Source organism: Lissotriton vulgaris, chromosome 6 (genome assembly GCF_964263255.1).
Source record: "Lissotriton vulgaris chromosome 6, aLisVul1.2, whole genome shotgun sequence".
Lineage (NCBI taxonomy): Eukaryota > Metazoa > Chordata > Amphibia > Caudata > Salamandridae > Lissotriton > Lissotriton vulgaris.
Window position 1 is genome coordinate 754,019,957 of NC_141694.1, and position 16,225 is coordinate 754,036,181.

A 16,225-nucleotide genomic window follows, 5' to 3' on the forward strand; every position below is an offset into this window, starting at 1 on the left:
CATCCTGCGATTCCCCTATTCTTGTGGTCAAAGTGCTAGACGGGGTGATGATAGAACACTGTGCAGTCAATCGCATTCTAATACATACAGTGACTGATTAAGTGGTATATGCTGGTAGATGGCAGCGCTCCCTGTTGAAGCTCACCTTCATTTCCGCAAATTGTATGACTGTATTCTAAGTTTGTGGGGAGGATTGAGTGACTTGTGTGTGCTCACTACCATACTCCTTTGTTGGCTAATTTGTGGCTTGTGAGAGAGGACTGATCTTCATGTGGGCAAATTCCCCTAAACTCCTTCCAGCACTTTGACTGGACCTGAGCAAAATTTGAAGACCCACGTACGTTTTTTCAACAATCCAATCTTATAGATTGCAAATTACCCTTTGGAGGCACATTGGTGGCCGGGCTTAGACTCCCATAAGCACTCAAATTTACAGTGGATACCAATCTAGGTATAGAAGATGATTTATTGTAACATAGGAGACTTGAGGAGAGGAACAGACTTGGTGCAATATGTCAGATTTGATAGGAGCTCAAAAACACTTTGACATGATAGAATAGTGTTAACACTCTGGGTCGGACTTACACTGGAAAGGGCCTATGGGAACCTCTGCAAGATGGATTGGGAGAGCTGCCTTAAAGTGCAAGTCCACCAGCCAAAATGTCAGTGACATAATTTGAAGAATATCTAGAGAGTCATCATTAATAATATTACTGATTCACTACAATCCTCATATGGCCCCATTTGACCACAGGAAGGGGGAGGGTTGAGGAGGTAAGAAAGCCATGTCTTAGGTAAATTCTGTCATTAGATCTGGTATGTCTGAATTCACACAAGCACTGCAGGACCTGTGCCAAGTTATTTCTGATGACTCAAAAGCAAACACACTTAGACAAAGGCACACAGAAAACTGTATTTAGGCCATCGTCTGCTCTGTTGAAAGGCTGCAGTTTGCTACAACAACCATGCAGATGCCTACCAAAGTTGAAATGTTTTACCTTAGTGGCAATTTGGCCAGAAGCCTTGCAAAAATTAAAAATATACTTGAGTAAATACATACCACTAATGCAGCCAGAAGATATGACACGATACCAGTAGCAAATGTAGAGGCTTCATTGTGTTTTTAATGTTTCTGTGACACTTAAACCAGGCATTACAAGCTGTAGAAGAAGCCACAGTGGTCAGAGAGAGTTCAGTGGAAGATTTTGCCCCACAGATAGAAGTATTACTAAGCCAAAACGTACATAAACACGTTTATAAAAAGGGTTTGTAGACAATGAATATTGTTTCTTAAAAATGTAAAAAGATTGATGGTTTTAACAATATGACGCACATTTCTTTTCCTTATTGGAATGTACAAATACATGTATATGAAAATTATATGAACTGCAGCATAAAGTTTATATTCAAGTTTAAGTATCTGTGTTTTTTTACCTCAAAAGTAATTGTTTGTTACATCCGTCTATCATGCATCCCATTCTTCTGCTCTTGCTACATCATGTCCTGGAGATAGAAGTTGAGGGTGGGGTTCTTCATCAGCAGAATCATCACTAACTGATTGCTCTGGCATTTCCTTCTGGATGGCAATCTTGTGCAACATGGCATGTCTGGCTATAATTTTGCATCCAGTAGGAGAATCCTAGTCGAACAAACCCTCACTTTTGTGTAGATAACAAAATCCACCTTTTAAAAGGCCAAATGTCTGTTCTATTGTAAATCTGGCTTGCTTGTGAGAAGGGTTCTTCCTCCTGTATCTGCCTGTCCTTGGTATAACTACAATGTCATTATCAACGGGTGTAGAGAGTAAGTACTGTCACCTACAATAGAAATACAGTATATAATTATACAAAGAACCCCTAGATATTTTCGCCAAGCAGCGGAACTTACCAAGATACCACCCTCCAAACTCTTCTTTTAGTAGGTAGCCAGACAGTTTCACAGAGACAAAGGATATAGGAGTTGTTGGAGCAAGGTTACTTATCAGACATATGGCATTTCATACCATCTGTATATTCAGAAAATGTTGCGCCTTATGATTTCTGTAAAGACTATCACTCTCTGAGTGGCAGTGTAAGAATACATGGGTTCCACCCACAGCCAGTGATGTAGGAATTGTGTAGTAGCATAAAATTGGAGCTCAGTCGTGTAACAAGAAAGTTCCTGAAAATCCTTGATCTCCTCCTCGCCCCACCAAACGCAACCTCATGCTGGCATTTACCAGATACTAGAAGGTGTGAGCTGCATAAACCCGAATGTGTGTGGGTATTGCCTCTCACTGTGTTTGGTGTATCTACCTAGTACAGACTGCAACTCATCAATCCGTTTTAAAAGCTCCTCCTTATTAAGTCTGGGTGTATAGTAAACTTCCTCAGATTGCAGAAAGGATCACCCTGTGCCGGAAAACTCTCCTCTTTTTTCCTCCTCTGCTGTGCTTTTAAGATATGCATCCTCCCTACCACAGCATTGGGAAACTTTGCTTAGTATTTTGGTTGAGCTTTTATCATTTGCACTTGGTTACTAACTGCTTCTATTTATCAAGCATTCCCTCTTGGGTTCTGTTAAAGTATGCTTTTGAGACACGACCTTCATGAGGATGTACCCTGAATGTTTGTCTTTTAAGTCTCCTGACCCTCACAGTGTAATCACTGGCACCTCCAAACACGCATTATGCAGCTTCTTCTTTTGTGCTAGTGGATTTAACCATAGAGTTGTTCCAATGGTATTTCTATATAATATGGAAAATATGTGTTGTCATTCTTGCATGTGTTTTATTAATCTCTGTGTGACATTTGTCTGCCTCCTCAACGTGTAGCTTCTCGTTCTAAGCCCGTTGCTATTGTTAAACTGTTTAATATTATTTTGTTTCTAGGCTGGTTTGTAAGCTGAATACAAGAACTACCATTTTAGCAGCCACAAACCCAAAGGGCCAGTATGACCCGAATGAATCCATCTCTGTGAACATAGCACTAGCAAGTCCTCTTCTGAGCCGATTTGACCTGGTGTTAGTTCTGCTGGACACAAGAAACGAGGATTGGGACCAAATCATTTCCAGCTTCATTCTAGAAGAGAAAGGTAAAGCAAAATATTGTAAAGATTCTCAAAAATTCAAGGCAGAGCATCACATCGTTAATGGTTTGGTTTTCAGCCTTCAGATCCACAAATATATTTTCACATTTTCTGGTTACAAATAAAAGAAAATACCTTAAAGGGCTGAACAAAAAAGGTATCAGACAGCTAAAATGGGTTTATGGACGGACATCTTCTCCTGATAGAAAAACAGTGTCCTTTGGCGGTGACCTTGCTCAAGTATCCGGAACTGTACTAGCGGATTACTGTAATTTAGCGGAAAACCCTATTTAAACTACCATATTGATTGTTGGTTATTTCAACCTATGGTAGCAAAACCATCCCTTCGGCCATAATCCAAATACACTACTTCCAGCTTAGGTCTCAGGGAACGTTATCTGCTGTGCCCAAAAATGATATTCAGACTATCAAGACCATTATAAACATCCAACATCACCATCGTAAACCTATTCATGTGTATTAATTCCCAATTTAGTATGTCTCCATTTTAGAGTTCTCACTCGATTAATATAATATGGCTGAAAGGACCCACACTTTCTCTTAAATGTACACTGACAAGTTTTACATCTTATCACTTCCAAAGATTCCCTGGTCCCAAAAGTCAATACATTTAGTAAAACACGCTTACTTTTGTTGTGGATTTTATCGGCATCTGGGTGCATAACTGTTCAATGTTAAGGTTATGTTTAATTGAGAGAATGTTCTGGCAGAAGTTTAACAGTGATATGGAGAGCTTTACAGATACTTTTCTAATCCTCCAAAACGAGATTCATAAGCAAAGAAGTGATTGAAGAAAGCTATTTTTTCCTTAGCTGAGGATGTCAGACGGTGCCAGGGTGGCTAAAAGTTAAAATGGCTTTTGCTCTGGGAACATTTTCCTACAACTGTTTGTCTGGCAATAAGCAGAAATTAGCTATGTGTGAATTTACACATGACGTAGATGGGTGTGAGCAGGAGGAGCAAGGAAAGAGGCGAGAATGGGAAGATGCCTGCTTGGACTTTGTGTGTTTCTGCTTTGACTTGGACATACCCGAAGACTTGGATCATAATAATGACCTACTGCAGGACCGGGCCTGAGACCATGAATGGATCCTTGTGCACAACTTCAAGGAGGAATTGGTTTCCATCACTTCATGTGGTGTTCAATGATGTACAGGTTGGCTTCGCAGTCACTGATCGCCTTTGGGTTCATCAGGGCACACTCCCTCCACGACTTGGAGTTTTGACCCAGAAACCAGAGAGACACCTCGTGAAGATCTGTCACAGACATTTGTCTGTGACGGTCCCTACAAATCTTAATCACTGTAGTTTTAGGAGGGGACATGTTCCCTGTCACAGAAAAAAGGCTCAACTGACGAGAAAAGATTGGTCCTAACTCCAGATTTGCGTACAAAGGCGTGGAAAGAAAGGAACTGAAGCCAGCGCACTTGGTGGCACCTATATGTGGTTCCAGCAGTCACTTCCCGGGTGAGAGAAGTCAATGAGGAGCCATGTGACGCCACCTATTGGAGCACAGGGGCTATGCTGAAATATCTTGCTGTTCCATATACACCTGGCATATTCTAAAGGTGAGGAATCTGCTGTTACTTATAGTCGCCGCCGGTACAGGTAAGGGCAGTGGTGCGGCAGAAATGGTGGGAAGTCGACAGACAACGGAATAGGGAAAATAAAATGGAAAACAAAAAAGAAAAAACTTACCTTGCGCTCGCCGTAACGCCGAACTGGCGATGCAGCGAGAGCAAGGCAAGTGTTTTTCTTTTTTTCTTTATTTTATTTTCCCTATTCTGTCTGCGACTCCAACCCCCACCCCGCACCGCCCCACAGCTCTATTAATGTATTGTTCCCTTCATGAACAAATCCCTAACTTCATGCAGTGGTCCATCTTCCAAGGTTACATGTTTCCCTATCTATTCCTGGGGGCAATGCTCAATTGCCCAAGATTGGAGGGAAAGGGGCAGGTAGAGGTGAGAGACATTTTATTGCCCGCTTTATCGCGTACTCCCATTGTTGCTTTCTTAATCGGAGAGTGCAACATATTGATTGGTCTATCTTTTGGATTAAGCCATGAGACCTGAACGGCCAAAGTGTGGTCAAGAATCCACCAGTGTCTCTCCATCCTTCTTTAGATAATTCCAATAGGTATCGGATCTACACAGCTTGGTAGTGCCCCAAAAAATTGGAATCCCTAGTCACCCCCCCTTATCTGATGACGAAAAATCTATTTAATCAGGAACCTCTGTGTCTTTCCTCTTTGAATGATGTTGGTACAGGTTTGTTGCAGCTTTACCAAAAAGGTGACAGTATCGTTAGGGACAGAGCCTGGGAGGAAAAGAAAAGTCTGGAGAGCAGCATTATCTTTTAAGGTGGAAATATGACCCAACCATGCCAATGCTAGATTATGCCATTGTTGTTTGTCAGCTTTAAGTTATGTCAGTAGAGGAGGAAAGTTTTGTGACTGTAATTGTATTGTAACTTCTCTTAAACGTAGATTGTGATTTAGTTATTCTGATTTTTTAATGGGAGGCCTTGTTCAGAGTCTCCGAATTGTAGTTTTATCTTGAACTGAGAAACCTTGCTAATGTCTTGCAAGATGTTTCGTAGGGTAGGCATGGAAATTAAAATATTGTCAGTGCACCGTGATACTTTGAACTCATTGATCATGAGCTTCGCCTCTTCAATCTGTGGTTCTTTACTGATCTTTTGGAACAGGAGCTCGAGGTACATCACAAACAGTTGAAGCGCACAACTGTAATTATAATGGAATTCCTACCATATATAAACTATGAAGTGTGCGGTAGAACTTGGATGTCCTGCCCGTGCCATTGCTCAAAATCATGGGCTTAAAACTCTTTTCATTGAACTAGTTGTATGAAACTCCAGTTGACCCTTTCATACGGCTTTGTAGCTTCTAACAATATCACTGTTGCCGTCTTTTTCTGTTCATTTATGTCTGTCTGACATGTGTGGGCTTTTTTGTGTCTCCTACTTGTCACAAGGTTATAAATCCCAATTGATCCAGATTAATCCACTGGGGTATCAGAGAATTTAACCTCCACGACAATATCTACTTGAACAATTTAACAGTGACATGTGACCTGATGTAGGGACCCCATGGGAGCTGCATCCCTGTGTATTTTTGATCTGATTTAAGTATAACTGATATTCTTGCCTCCGACATGCATGCGGACACAACTGCCTTATAAGCTGTAGCGTTAAACACCCTTGGTAATATGGGTATCAGACCGGCCCGCATTCTTTATATAAATATCAAGGAAAGTCTTCTGGGGCTGGGGCTGGGGCTGAGCTCTGTCTTTAAGATTTAATGCCCCCTTATAGAAATAGTTCTTTGATTAGCACCTGGACTTCATAGTCTGCATCCCTCTTGACATGGTGTGAACTCATGGTTATCCTTAGCAGTACTAATACTGGGCCCACCGGTGTTCCACTAAAACAGGACCTTGGACTCTGAGGATTCCAACGAGCAAGATATAATGACTATGGTAGATGATTGTAGGCAAGAGAACTCCCAGTAACTCAATTACCAAGGGAAATTTACAGGCTGATATCCGAGCCAATATTCAATCTGTTGAACATTGCTAAGAAATGATACTTTGACCTTGCCTGCACACACTGGCTTCATGCAGTGGTTGGCAACGTTTAAGAAATATTTGTTATAGGAGTGTTTTTAAACTCGTTATAATTCTCACATCTGTTATCCCAGCATAAGAATATTTTGCTAAAATATAAATACAAAGGGGCATATGTAGGTAATTTCCATTTTGCGATTCTCAAATAGCGATTTTTAAGGAATCGCTATTTGAGAATTGCAAAAAGGAATTTAGCAATTTTTTTGTGAATCTCCAAAATTCCTTAATTGCGATTTGCAAATTGCGAATCGCAATTAAGGAATGAGTGTCCCATTCATTCCCATGGGCCAAGAGTCCCATAGGAATAAATGGGGATACATTCGCATTTGAATAGGGATACATTCTCAATACTGCGAATTCCGGCGTTTGTGAATCGCAAACGGCTTCCTACATATGCCCCTTATTGTTTTAGCTTTGTTTTGACAGGTTCTTAGTGATCGAAAAACCACCACTGGGTCTGGGCTCCCAACAGCAAGGCCAAGCCACTGACTAATATCAAACAAAAGAATGCCAATACTGTTCTTCTTACTCTTATTTGAGTTCAGCGATGAAAAATGAAAAATTTGTATAATGTTGTGTATGTTTTGCACAGATGTTTTTGAAATGTAAAATTTGTGATATTTAACCAAGACAATGAAGCAAAAGTAAATGAAAAAATAAATAGATTTATTCCGATAAAAAACTGTGACGAGACATATTGTTTAATTCGTATGTATCGCTGAACTCAAATACGAGTAAGGAGGTTCTTAGTGATGGCATGGAGTTAAGTTGGGCGCTCAGACATTGCAACCCATACCTTTGAATCTTGCCTGTAGCGTTTAAAATTATTTTTCCCACTGGGGAAAAATAAATATTGTTATGCTTCAGAGAGGTTTTTTAAACATACATTTTAAAAATGTTGCTTTGTCCGCTCTTAATGTTCATGTTTAGTTACCTACTAATGGAAATGTATTTTATGATGGGGCTGTCTGTTAACATTTCGAACTATGACAGGCTGCCCAAAGAAATCCGAAAAGCTGTGGAGCATGGACAAAATGAAAACCTACTTCTGTCTTATTAAAAGCCTGCGACCCAGAATGTCGGAAGAGGCTGATCTGATCCTGGTGCGATACTACCAGATGCAACGCAAGAGTGATCACAGAAATGCGGCTCGCACCACAATCCGCCTTCTGGAGAGCTTGATCCGCCTGGCAGAAGGTCAGCAATAGATCTGTTTGATACAGCCGTGCAGTTATATGCAATATATGGTAATATTTAAGAGTTTGACTCTCACTGAGTCTGTTGACGGGTGGCTTGTCCTGTGTTTTATTTACGCATTCTTGGAATTGTACACAAGTTGATATGTGCATGACTACAAATGCTGCTTCAGCCATAGAGAGTACCATGGTTTATTTTTGAGCTACATACATTATTAATGTTGTACTTTTGCAAATTATCTTTGCTGATGATCAGGATGACTTTACTTTTATGACTCTGTTGCAAGTAATGTTTGTTGGGGGGAGGAAGGGGTGGCATTTGACACTGTTCTATACGAGTAGGTAAAATAATACTAGTTGGCCTAGACCGTGCTGCATACTGGAAAGGTAGCTGTCTCATTTACCTCCATTCCTTGCAAAGTGCAGCAAAAGTTGAAAAGGTAAACGTGGTAAAAGGAATTTCAGGTGCTTTCGAAACTGCACTTAACTGTCAGTGTGTAACCCACTGAGCAGCTTGGGGATAGGAGTCGTAGGTGAACTCAAATTCCTCTCTGAGCTCCTGTGCAGCAAACAGCCCCTGGAATCCACAAATTACATTGGACGAGAGTCCAGCAGAACTGTGAGGGAGCTAATTGCAAAGAAGGAAGAAACCAATAGCCAGGGAAGGTGACATCGATAGAGCGAAAGAGTTAGGATCTGCAGAGAGTGTGACTATACAGATGACTGCCGAGACAGTAGTTCTGTAGATGAATGCACAACAAACAGCAACAGTGAGAAGGAGAGGAAGATAGAGAGTGGTGGAATGAAAGGTGGGAGACACTTAAGATTGCCGGACACAGAGAACTTGGGGGACACAAAGTTGGGTAGCAGTGGAAGACTGAGGGAAGATAGATATCGCAACAAAGAAAGCAAACTTGAACTGATTGGGGTAAGCTAGAGCTTGGAAGTGGAGAGACTGGGTGTGGAGAGTGAGCCCGAGTAGGGGGAGCATGGAAAGAGTGGGTAATGAGGTGCCAGAGAATGAGGGTAGGGGCAAGAAGCAAACCTCAGGAACAAAGAGAGGATGGGGTCGGTGGAGACACCAAGGGAAAAGTTGAAGGGCAGTGATCTCCCATTGAGTGCAAAGGAAAACTAGTTCCCTGATGATAACTATTGTTGAAAGATTCACTCATTCATTTAAACACTATATAGGGTGAAGCCAGCACAAGAAGAGAGGGAAGCTATTGCATCAGTAGCAAGGAATTGAAATGGACAGCAAACCCATCCACTTATGAACGAGAATGAGGCTCAAAGCTCTCTCTAAGCACTTTTAAACTATTGGTGACAAAACTGGTTGTGAAATTAAGCAGAGGGACTTGTGAAGGCAGTTTGCTCGATTAACTATTGTTTCTGTCATCTGACCCATAACCCTGCGTGCATCACATATTTTTGTGTTGGAAACTGTTTCTAATGAAGCCAGGAAATGTACACTATGCTGTGTCCCTGTTTATAGACCTAGTCAGGAAGACCATCAGACCTAATTGATTTTAATACTGTTTTATTCAAGTTTTTAAGTTAAATTACTCTTTTTGCCTTTTTATAGCCCACGCCAGATTGATGTTTAGGAGTGTTGTAACTGTGGAAGATGCAATAACTGTGGTGTCCGTGATGGAGTCCTCCATGCAGGCAAGTGACCTTGACACTATTGATACCAATTATTGGGAGGCATCATTTAGCTTAAAACAAAACATGTCTGGTAACTTCTATGTCCACAAGAAATTAAGTGCTAAAGACGAGCTGTTCACTTTAGTAGTCTTTCACTTGCAGTTACAATACTGCATTCAGTGCGCAACACTGATTTTTAAGCAGCGTACTTTGAGATAATGGTTTCCTGTTTATCCTTTCTTCCAAGAGATTGCTCAGGTTTTGAAATATCCCTTTGTGCCATGCTTGGACAAAGAAACTGTGCATTTGTATTATACTGCCCCTGAGATAAACCAAAGAGATGCTGTAATAGCCTTTGTTTTCTAACTTTTAGCCTTTTTAGATCGAGCCTAGCGGCAGCGCGCATGCGCTGCTTGCTCTGCAAGGCATTTAGTAGTAAGGTATGTTATGGCAGCCTTGTCCACTCTCCACCCATATGTGTCATTGGCTTTTTGTCACTGTCCTTCGAAAATGCTAGCTTTTGCTTATGAGGCTTGTTAGTCACAGCTTGGTACCTCCTTGTCTCCATTTGTTAACGCCCATAAGGACTGGACGTTTTACTTGGCTTGTTACACGATGGGCTTTATCTGGTGGGTGAGCACTATTTTGAAAATGGACACTGATGGGGACAATGGCTGCTGCAGCGTTATGCGCTCTAAATTGTATGCTTTTTTTTTTTTTTTACTTTAATGAGCGCAGCACCCGCTTTAGGGATTCTGCGCTCTTTTTATCTATTTATCTATATTGAACATTCATGTTGAGCGCGGCGTCCACTTCTGAGACACCGCACTCTTTGTTTTTTTACTGAAAAACTGAGCGCAGCGCCGCTTTAAGGGTATCGTGCTCAGTTTCTTTTTTTTTTTTACTTTAACACTGAGCGCGGCGCCCACTTCAAGGACACCGCGCTCATTGTTAAAGTAAAAAAAAAAGAATCTGAACGCGGTGTCCTTGAAGTGGCGCTGTGCTCAGTTTTAAACGTAGCCATTTACAATGCAATAGGTCTTGCATTTACGCAAGTTTACATAGCTTAAACTCGTGTTAATGCGAGACCTATTGCATTGCAAATGCTTGTTTTTCTAAGTCGCTTTTCTCTGTGCCGCAAATGACTGAGACTTGAGAACTTTTCAGTGTAGAAGATTGAAACGTTTTATTTTTTTATTTCATTTATTTTTTAGGCATATTTGTATGGTGCTGACATAGCCCTATGGCGACGCAAAGCGGTTTACAAAGTGTTCAGTATTGCCTGCCACTGCATGCAGGTTATAAGGGGCACACAATGTGGTCTGCACTAGCAATTGGCAGGAAGCGAATATGCATTAGTATAAGGTACAGATAAGGCACGTGTTCAATGATGTAAGTATGTGCCAGTGAAGCAAAGATTCGTATAGTTAGGTATTGTCACATATTCTCACATATTATGTACAGTTTCAGTCTATTTTGAGTCACAATTTACCAATATTAACAACTATTATGCGTTTGAGGAGGTATTATAAAGAAGAGCGATGTATTTGGAAGAGACACATTGTTCCCTGAAGGCCCACTTGTAGATTGATATTTAAAATAGAAGCTGTTTCCTGATGCCATATACGTTTCTTCCTCTCTAGAGGCTTTGAGTATCTCAGAGGATGTAGGCACTTCTCAAGGCCTACTAAATTTTGCTGTTGTTTAGTATTGTCTTTATGGCGAATTTTCATAGTGTACAGTTTTTTTTGTATAGTGTACAGGTGTTGGTTTTCTTTCTTGGTGCTTATCTTCACTTTCTTTATTAGCTTCAATTTTTTTGGGGGAGTGGCATTTTTTCGAACAACCTTTTTTTTAATAAACAAAATCACTCGGATCAACCTGCTGTCAGGGGTTCCATACAGGTTTAAAAATGGCCACCAACAGTATCTAGTCGGTCACAGCTGGTAGGGCATGCTCTCACAGTGTCTTATTATACGTGTTAGCCAACCTTGACACCAGCTGAGCAATAAATCTGGTATACAGTTCGACCGGGATACCACATGAGCCAGGGGTTTTACCCTTAGCATCTTCTTAACTATTCCTTAATTTCTATTTCAGTATGTCCGCTGTAAGCTAATCTACGATCTAAGATAGAACTGGCACTATTGCTCCTTTTTCAGTGTACTCCACAGTTCCCTGTCAATTGTCATGTTGCGCTTTTTGTAGAGGGCGGTGTAGTATTCTGAAAATGTGTTCTTAATTTCAAGAAAAAAAGAAAAATTGTAAAAACTTACCTTAACACCGCCACAGTCCTCTGTCTCCTGCCGCATTGCTCTCTTCCTGCTTCTGGACACAGGCTTCCAGACTGCATTGCGGCCAATCGTGATGCTGCATGAAAGCAGCGTCGGGATTGGCCTGAGCGCAGAAAAACTTGAGGCATCAGGATTGGCCTGAGCGCTGACAACTTGCACACCCAGGTAGACTGGGAGCCCGTGTCTGCACTTTTCAGCAGCGAAGCCGGGCTGGTGAGAGCTTCACTGCGCATAAGGGTGTGGCCGACTTAAGGCGGCCGGCCAAACCCTCATGCACAGTCAAGAAAGTGCGCTACCACTCTCCTACCAGCAAGTCATCCCTTGGACCTGCCCCCAAGTCTCGTTAAAGTCCTGGGGGCAGGTCCAGGGGATTAAAATAAAACGATAATAAAACGGTTTTATTATATAAACAAATATTTTACTTTGGTTGCTGTCAGGACTGCCAGATTGAAACACCACTGACCTTCGGAGCCATCCAGCTCGGATGATGAGAAGCTGGTTCTTCTATTCCCTTCTACGTCGCCTCCCAAAGAGTGCTTTATTATCACTACTTTACAAGGGAAAGCATAGGGGAAAAAGGAAATTGGAGAAAACAATAAAGGCTGGGGAGCACTTCAGAGAGGCGCTGGTCAGGAAACCCTCTTGGATAGTGAGGACCGCTAAGGTGTCATGGAACCGTTGACCATACGGGAAGAGCCCTGTGGGCAAGACAGGAGACCGAAATGAAGAAGGCAATCACAAATAGGAAATCTCCACAACACTGCACCTCACTGTTGTTCAGGGCTCGAGTCGGGGTACCACGCGGGTAGACGGCGTCCCCCTACTTATTTTCCAGGGGGGAAGCCGTCCCCCCTGCTTACTTGTTAAAACGTCGTCCACCCTGCACTGGCCTGCTCCTTCAGCATGCGATGCAGCGCGCACCGACCAAAGCTCACATTTCCGGGTGAAGCCTCGGACTGCTCACCACGCCCACGCCTATCGCAGCTCAGGCACCTGCGCCACCCCTTCTTAACCTTGCCGGGGAACTAGGACCTACCAGTGAAACAGAGACGTCTGCGACCAATCAGTGGTCATAGCAGACGTCACTGGATGGGTGTTTCTGCACCTCAGCAGTCCCGCCCTCGTGCCCCTTGCCCTTTATTTTTCGGGCTTTTCTTGCTCTGGCTCCTTTCCTTTTTGACCGGATCCGGATATCGACGCGGTTCTCAGTCCCTGCCTGGCCTCGCCTGCTGCCTGACCTGCTGGAGACTTCCCTTCCTGTATCTACGAAGTACACCGTCACCTAGGAAACCATTTTCGGCTTCAGTTTCACTAGTTTTAAGGTAAGTGTAAGCAAGTTTAATGGCTACACTGGTTTTTTTTTTGTGCCTTTCTGACCTCTGTTCGACTTGTTTTTTGCGCCTTTCTGCCCACTGTTAGACTCGTTTTTCCTTTTTTTCGTGCCTTTCTGCCCTCTGTCCGACTCGTTTTTCGTGCCTTTCTGCCCTCTGTACCCCTCGATTTTCCTTTTTTTCCTGCCTTTCTGCCCTCTGTTCCCCTCGTTTTCCCTGGTTTTTGTTCCTTTCTGCCCTCTGTTAGACTCGTTTTTCCCTTTTTTTCCTGCCTTTCTGCCCTCTGTTAGACTCGTTTTTCCCTTTTTTCCTGCCTTTCTTCCCTCTGTTCCCCTCGTTTTCCCTTGTTTTTGTGCCTTTCTGCCCTCTGTTAGACTCGATTTTCCCTTCAGCTCATAATCCCTCCAGTCCTCCTTGCAACCCCCTCAGTTCTACACTCTGAGCAGCGCAGCTCGGATACGGGTTTAATAAGGGAAATACCCAGGAGCTGGGGAGGCCAATTTTGTCCATTGCCTAGAGGATGTGGCAAATGGGAAATAAAGCACAACAGGAGGGGCTTAAAGAAACACTTTCTTACTTTGCAAGTCTCCTTGTCGTTTTCTATCAAAATGAAATGCCGAGCAATCTACAAGCGCTCTTTCAGCTCTCATGAATCAGTGTTAAAACATACAACTAATGTCACTCAAGAAAAAACCAACAAAATACACACCAGGTCTCAGAGGATCATTCTTGCAATGAGAAAGGATGCATCAGCAATCACAAGCACATTTCTTATTCTGTTGTCCAGGTCATGCCGTACTAGGGGATGAATGAATAAAAAAATTATTGGCCTTTTCTTGTGCTGAACGCCTCTAGCTGCAAAACAAAAAACAAGACCAATGAGATGGGCGCAGTTGAGTTCAGCAAGGACAGATGATGGGAAGACTACAGCAAACAAACAGTCCGAACAGAGCCCAGGCAACATGCAGAGATCTGTCTCTGAAATCTTCAGAATCAAGAGTCCATACTTCTGGGCACACCCTTGGTTTTGTGCCTTTCTGCCCTCTGTACCCCTCGTTTCCCCTTGTTTTTGTGCCTTTCTGCCCTCTGTTAGACTCGTTTTTCCCTTTTTTCGTGCCTTTCTGCCCTCTGTTAGACTCGTTTTTCCCTTTTTTCCTGCTTTCTGTACCCCTCGTTTCCCTGGTTTTTGTGCCTTTCTGCCCTCTGTTAGACTCCTGATCTAAGATTACGTTGATATATGAGCCTCTGCTCAAAATTATTTTAATGTAGCAAGTTGTTTTAAGTATTTTTGCATATATTTTAGAAAGTTTTTCTATAGGATGATGGGCCTGAGTTTAGCGGACTAGTACTCCTTCACACACTTGATGAATATTCTGTCCACCTTACTAGAAGTGTATTATATCCTATTGCACTAACGCTTTATGGAATCACTTCATGTCTTCTTAAAATGTTTCAATACATCTTAGTGCTAGAGTTTAAGCTACCTGAGAAGTTAGCCAACTGAATCCTGAAGATGAGGTGGTGGGATGTAGGTGCAGAGATATTGGGTTCTCACAATATCGGTTTCTGGTCGGTATCCCTGCAGCTAAATCTAACCAACTCATAATGAAAGTTTAAATGGCTAATTTTCCTAATGTTTCACAAGCTGTTTTTGTCCTGGGAAAGAGAAATAACCTTGAGGATGTGGAATAACTTGAGAAAGTTGTCAATATTAGTGGTAAGCGAGTGCAGATCTGGGATTGTTGGTCGGGTAAGGTGTCCTGGACAAAGAAACCCTGTAGTCTCCCTTGGTGAAGCATTGTCTAGAGGTGGGAAACGACAAAACCTGTGTGGGATATTCGCTCTTAATTATAAAGGCATATCTGAAGGTTTCAGAGACTATATTGATAATGGTGGTAATGATATTCCAGAGCAACTGCAACCTGTTTTGAGGGCTGTAAATACACTTCCTGTTACTTCAAGTGACTGCGCAAGGGGTTTCAGCACAATAAACTTGATACTGTCACCCATACGAAACTGCCTTGGTATCGGACGTCTTTCCTAAGTAATGTTCATAAACCTCATGGGCCCTCCTCTGCCTCTTTGGAATCCAATGCCGTATGTCAACAGGTGGTTGAATGCTCATCGCCATGCAGATGATACTCAGTCTAGAAAGGTAGATCCTACAGCCCAGCACAATAAAAGATATGCAGACGCATGGGCGTTTTTAATTGACGGTTTTCAATGCTATAAGCGGTCTCCCAAATTTTCCATGGTCAAACATCCTGTGGCAGTATAGCTTGTTCCATAATGTCTGCAATAACAGATGTACAGAGTATCGGGTTGAAACTGTACAGAGTGCACCTGGCATTTTTTTTCTCATATCCACAGTGTATTAAACTTGTCAGTATATTTAAATGTGGTGTTCTAGGTAGCGTAATAAATTTTATAGTTTTGATAATCACTATTGTAGTTTCTAGCATGTGGTTTTCTTTGGGTTTTTTTTATCGCACAAACTCTGCTTTTATTCGTGGTGCCATGTTTTAGTATGCCTCACTTACAGCACTTAATGGCTTGACTAATGTAGTTGTATGCCAAACTTCATCCATATTTGGGCTGTTAATTCCCCCACACAGGGACCTTAAGTCACTGGCTTAAGTACTGAGCAGCTTCAATTGTTAAATCTTGCAATATGTGCAAATGATAGATCTGCCTCACATGTGATGTCACTTCCTGCTGTGATGTCACTTCCTGTCGTGATGTCACTCCCTGCCATGATGACATTTCCTGTTGTGATGTCACTTCCTGTCGTGATGTCACTTCCTGACGTGATGTCACTTCCTGTCATGGTGTCACTTCCTGTGACACCACCTAGAACTGTTCAGCTTGGACCCTGCAATGACCAGGGGGACGTTGCCCACCAGCCAGTTAGGGTGTGAAAGCAACAGGTAAGGCGTTGGAAGTTCCAGGTCCTATAATTCGTTCTCTCCTCCAGGAGATACTAGTGTAGTAGATAAGGTATCAAAACACAAAATAAGATGCAGGAA

General features: G+C 42.3%; 1 protein-coding gene across 1 annotated transcript in view; it reads left to right on the forward strand.

Annotated features, from left to right (window-relative positions):
* Positions 1-16,225, forward strand: part of MCM9 (minichromosome maintenance 9 homologous recombination repair factor) — a 441,313-nt gene that overhangs the window by 366,217 nt on the left and 58,871 nt on the right. Inside the window, exons 9-11 of the mRNA XM_086926735.1 lie at positions 2,870-3,072; positions 7,728-7,931; positions 9,513-9,595. Coding sequence (XP_086782861.1) covers positions 2,870-3,072; positions 7,728-7,931; positions 9,513-9,595 — 490 coding nt within the window. The remainder of the gene's footprint in view (positions 1-2,869; positions 3,073-7,727; positions 7,932-9,512; positions 9,596-16,225) is intronic.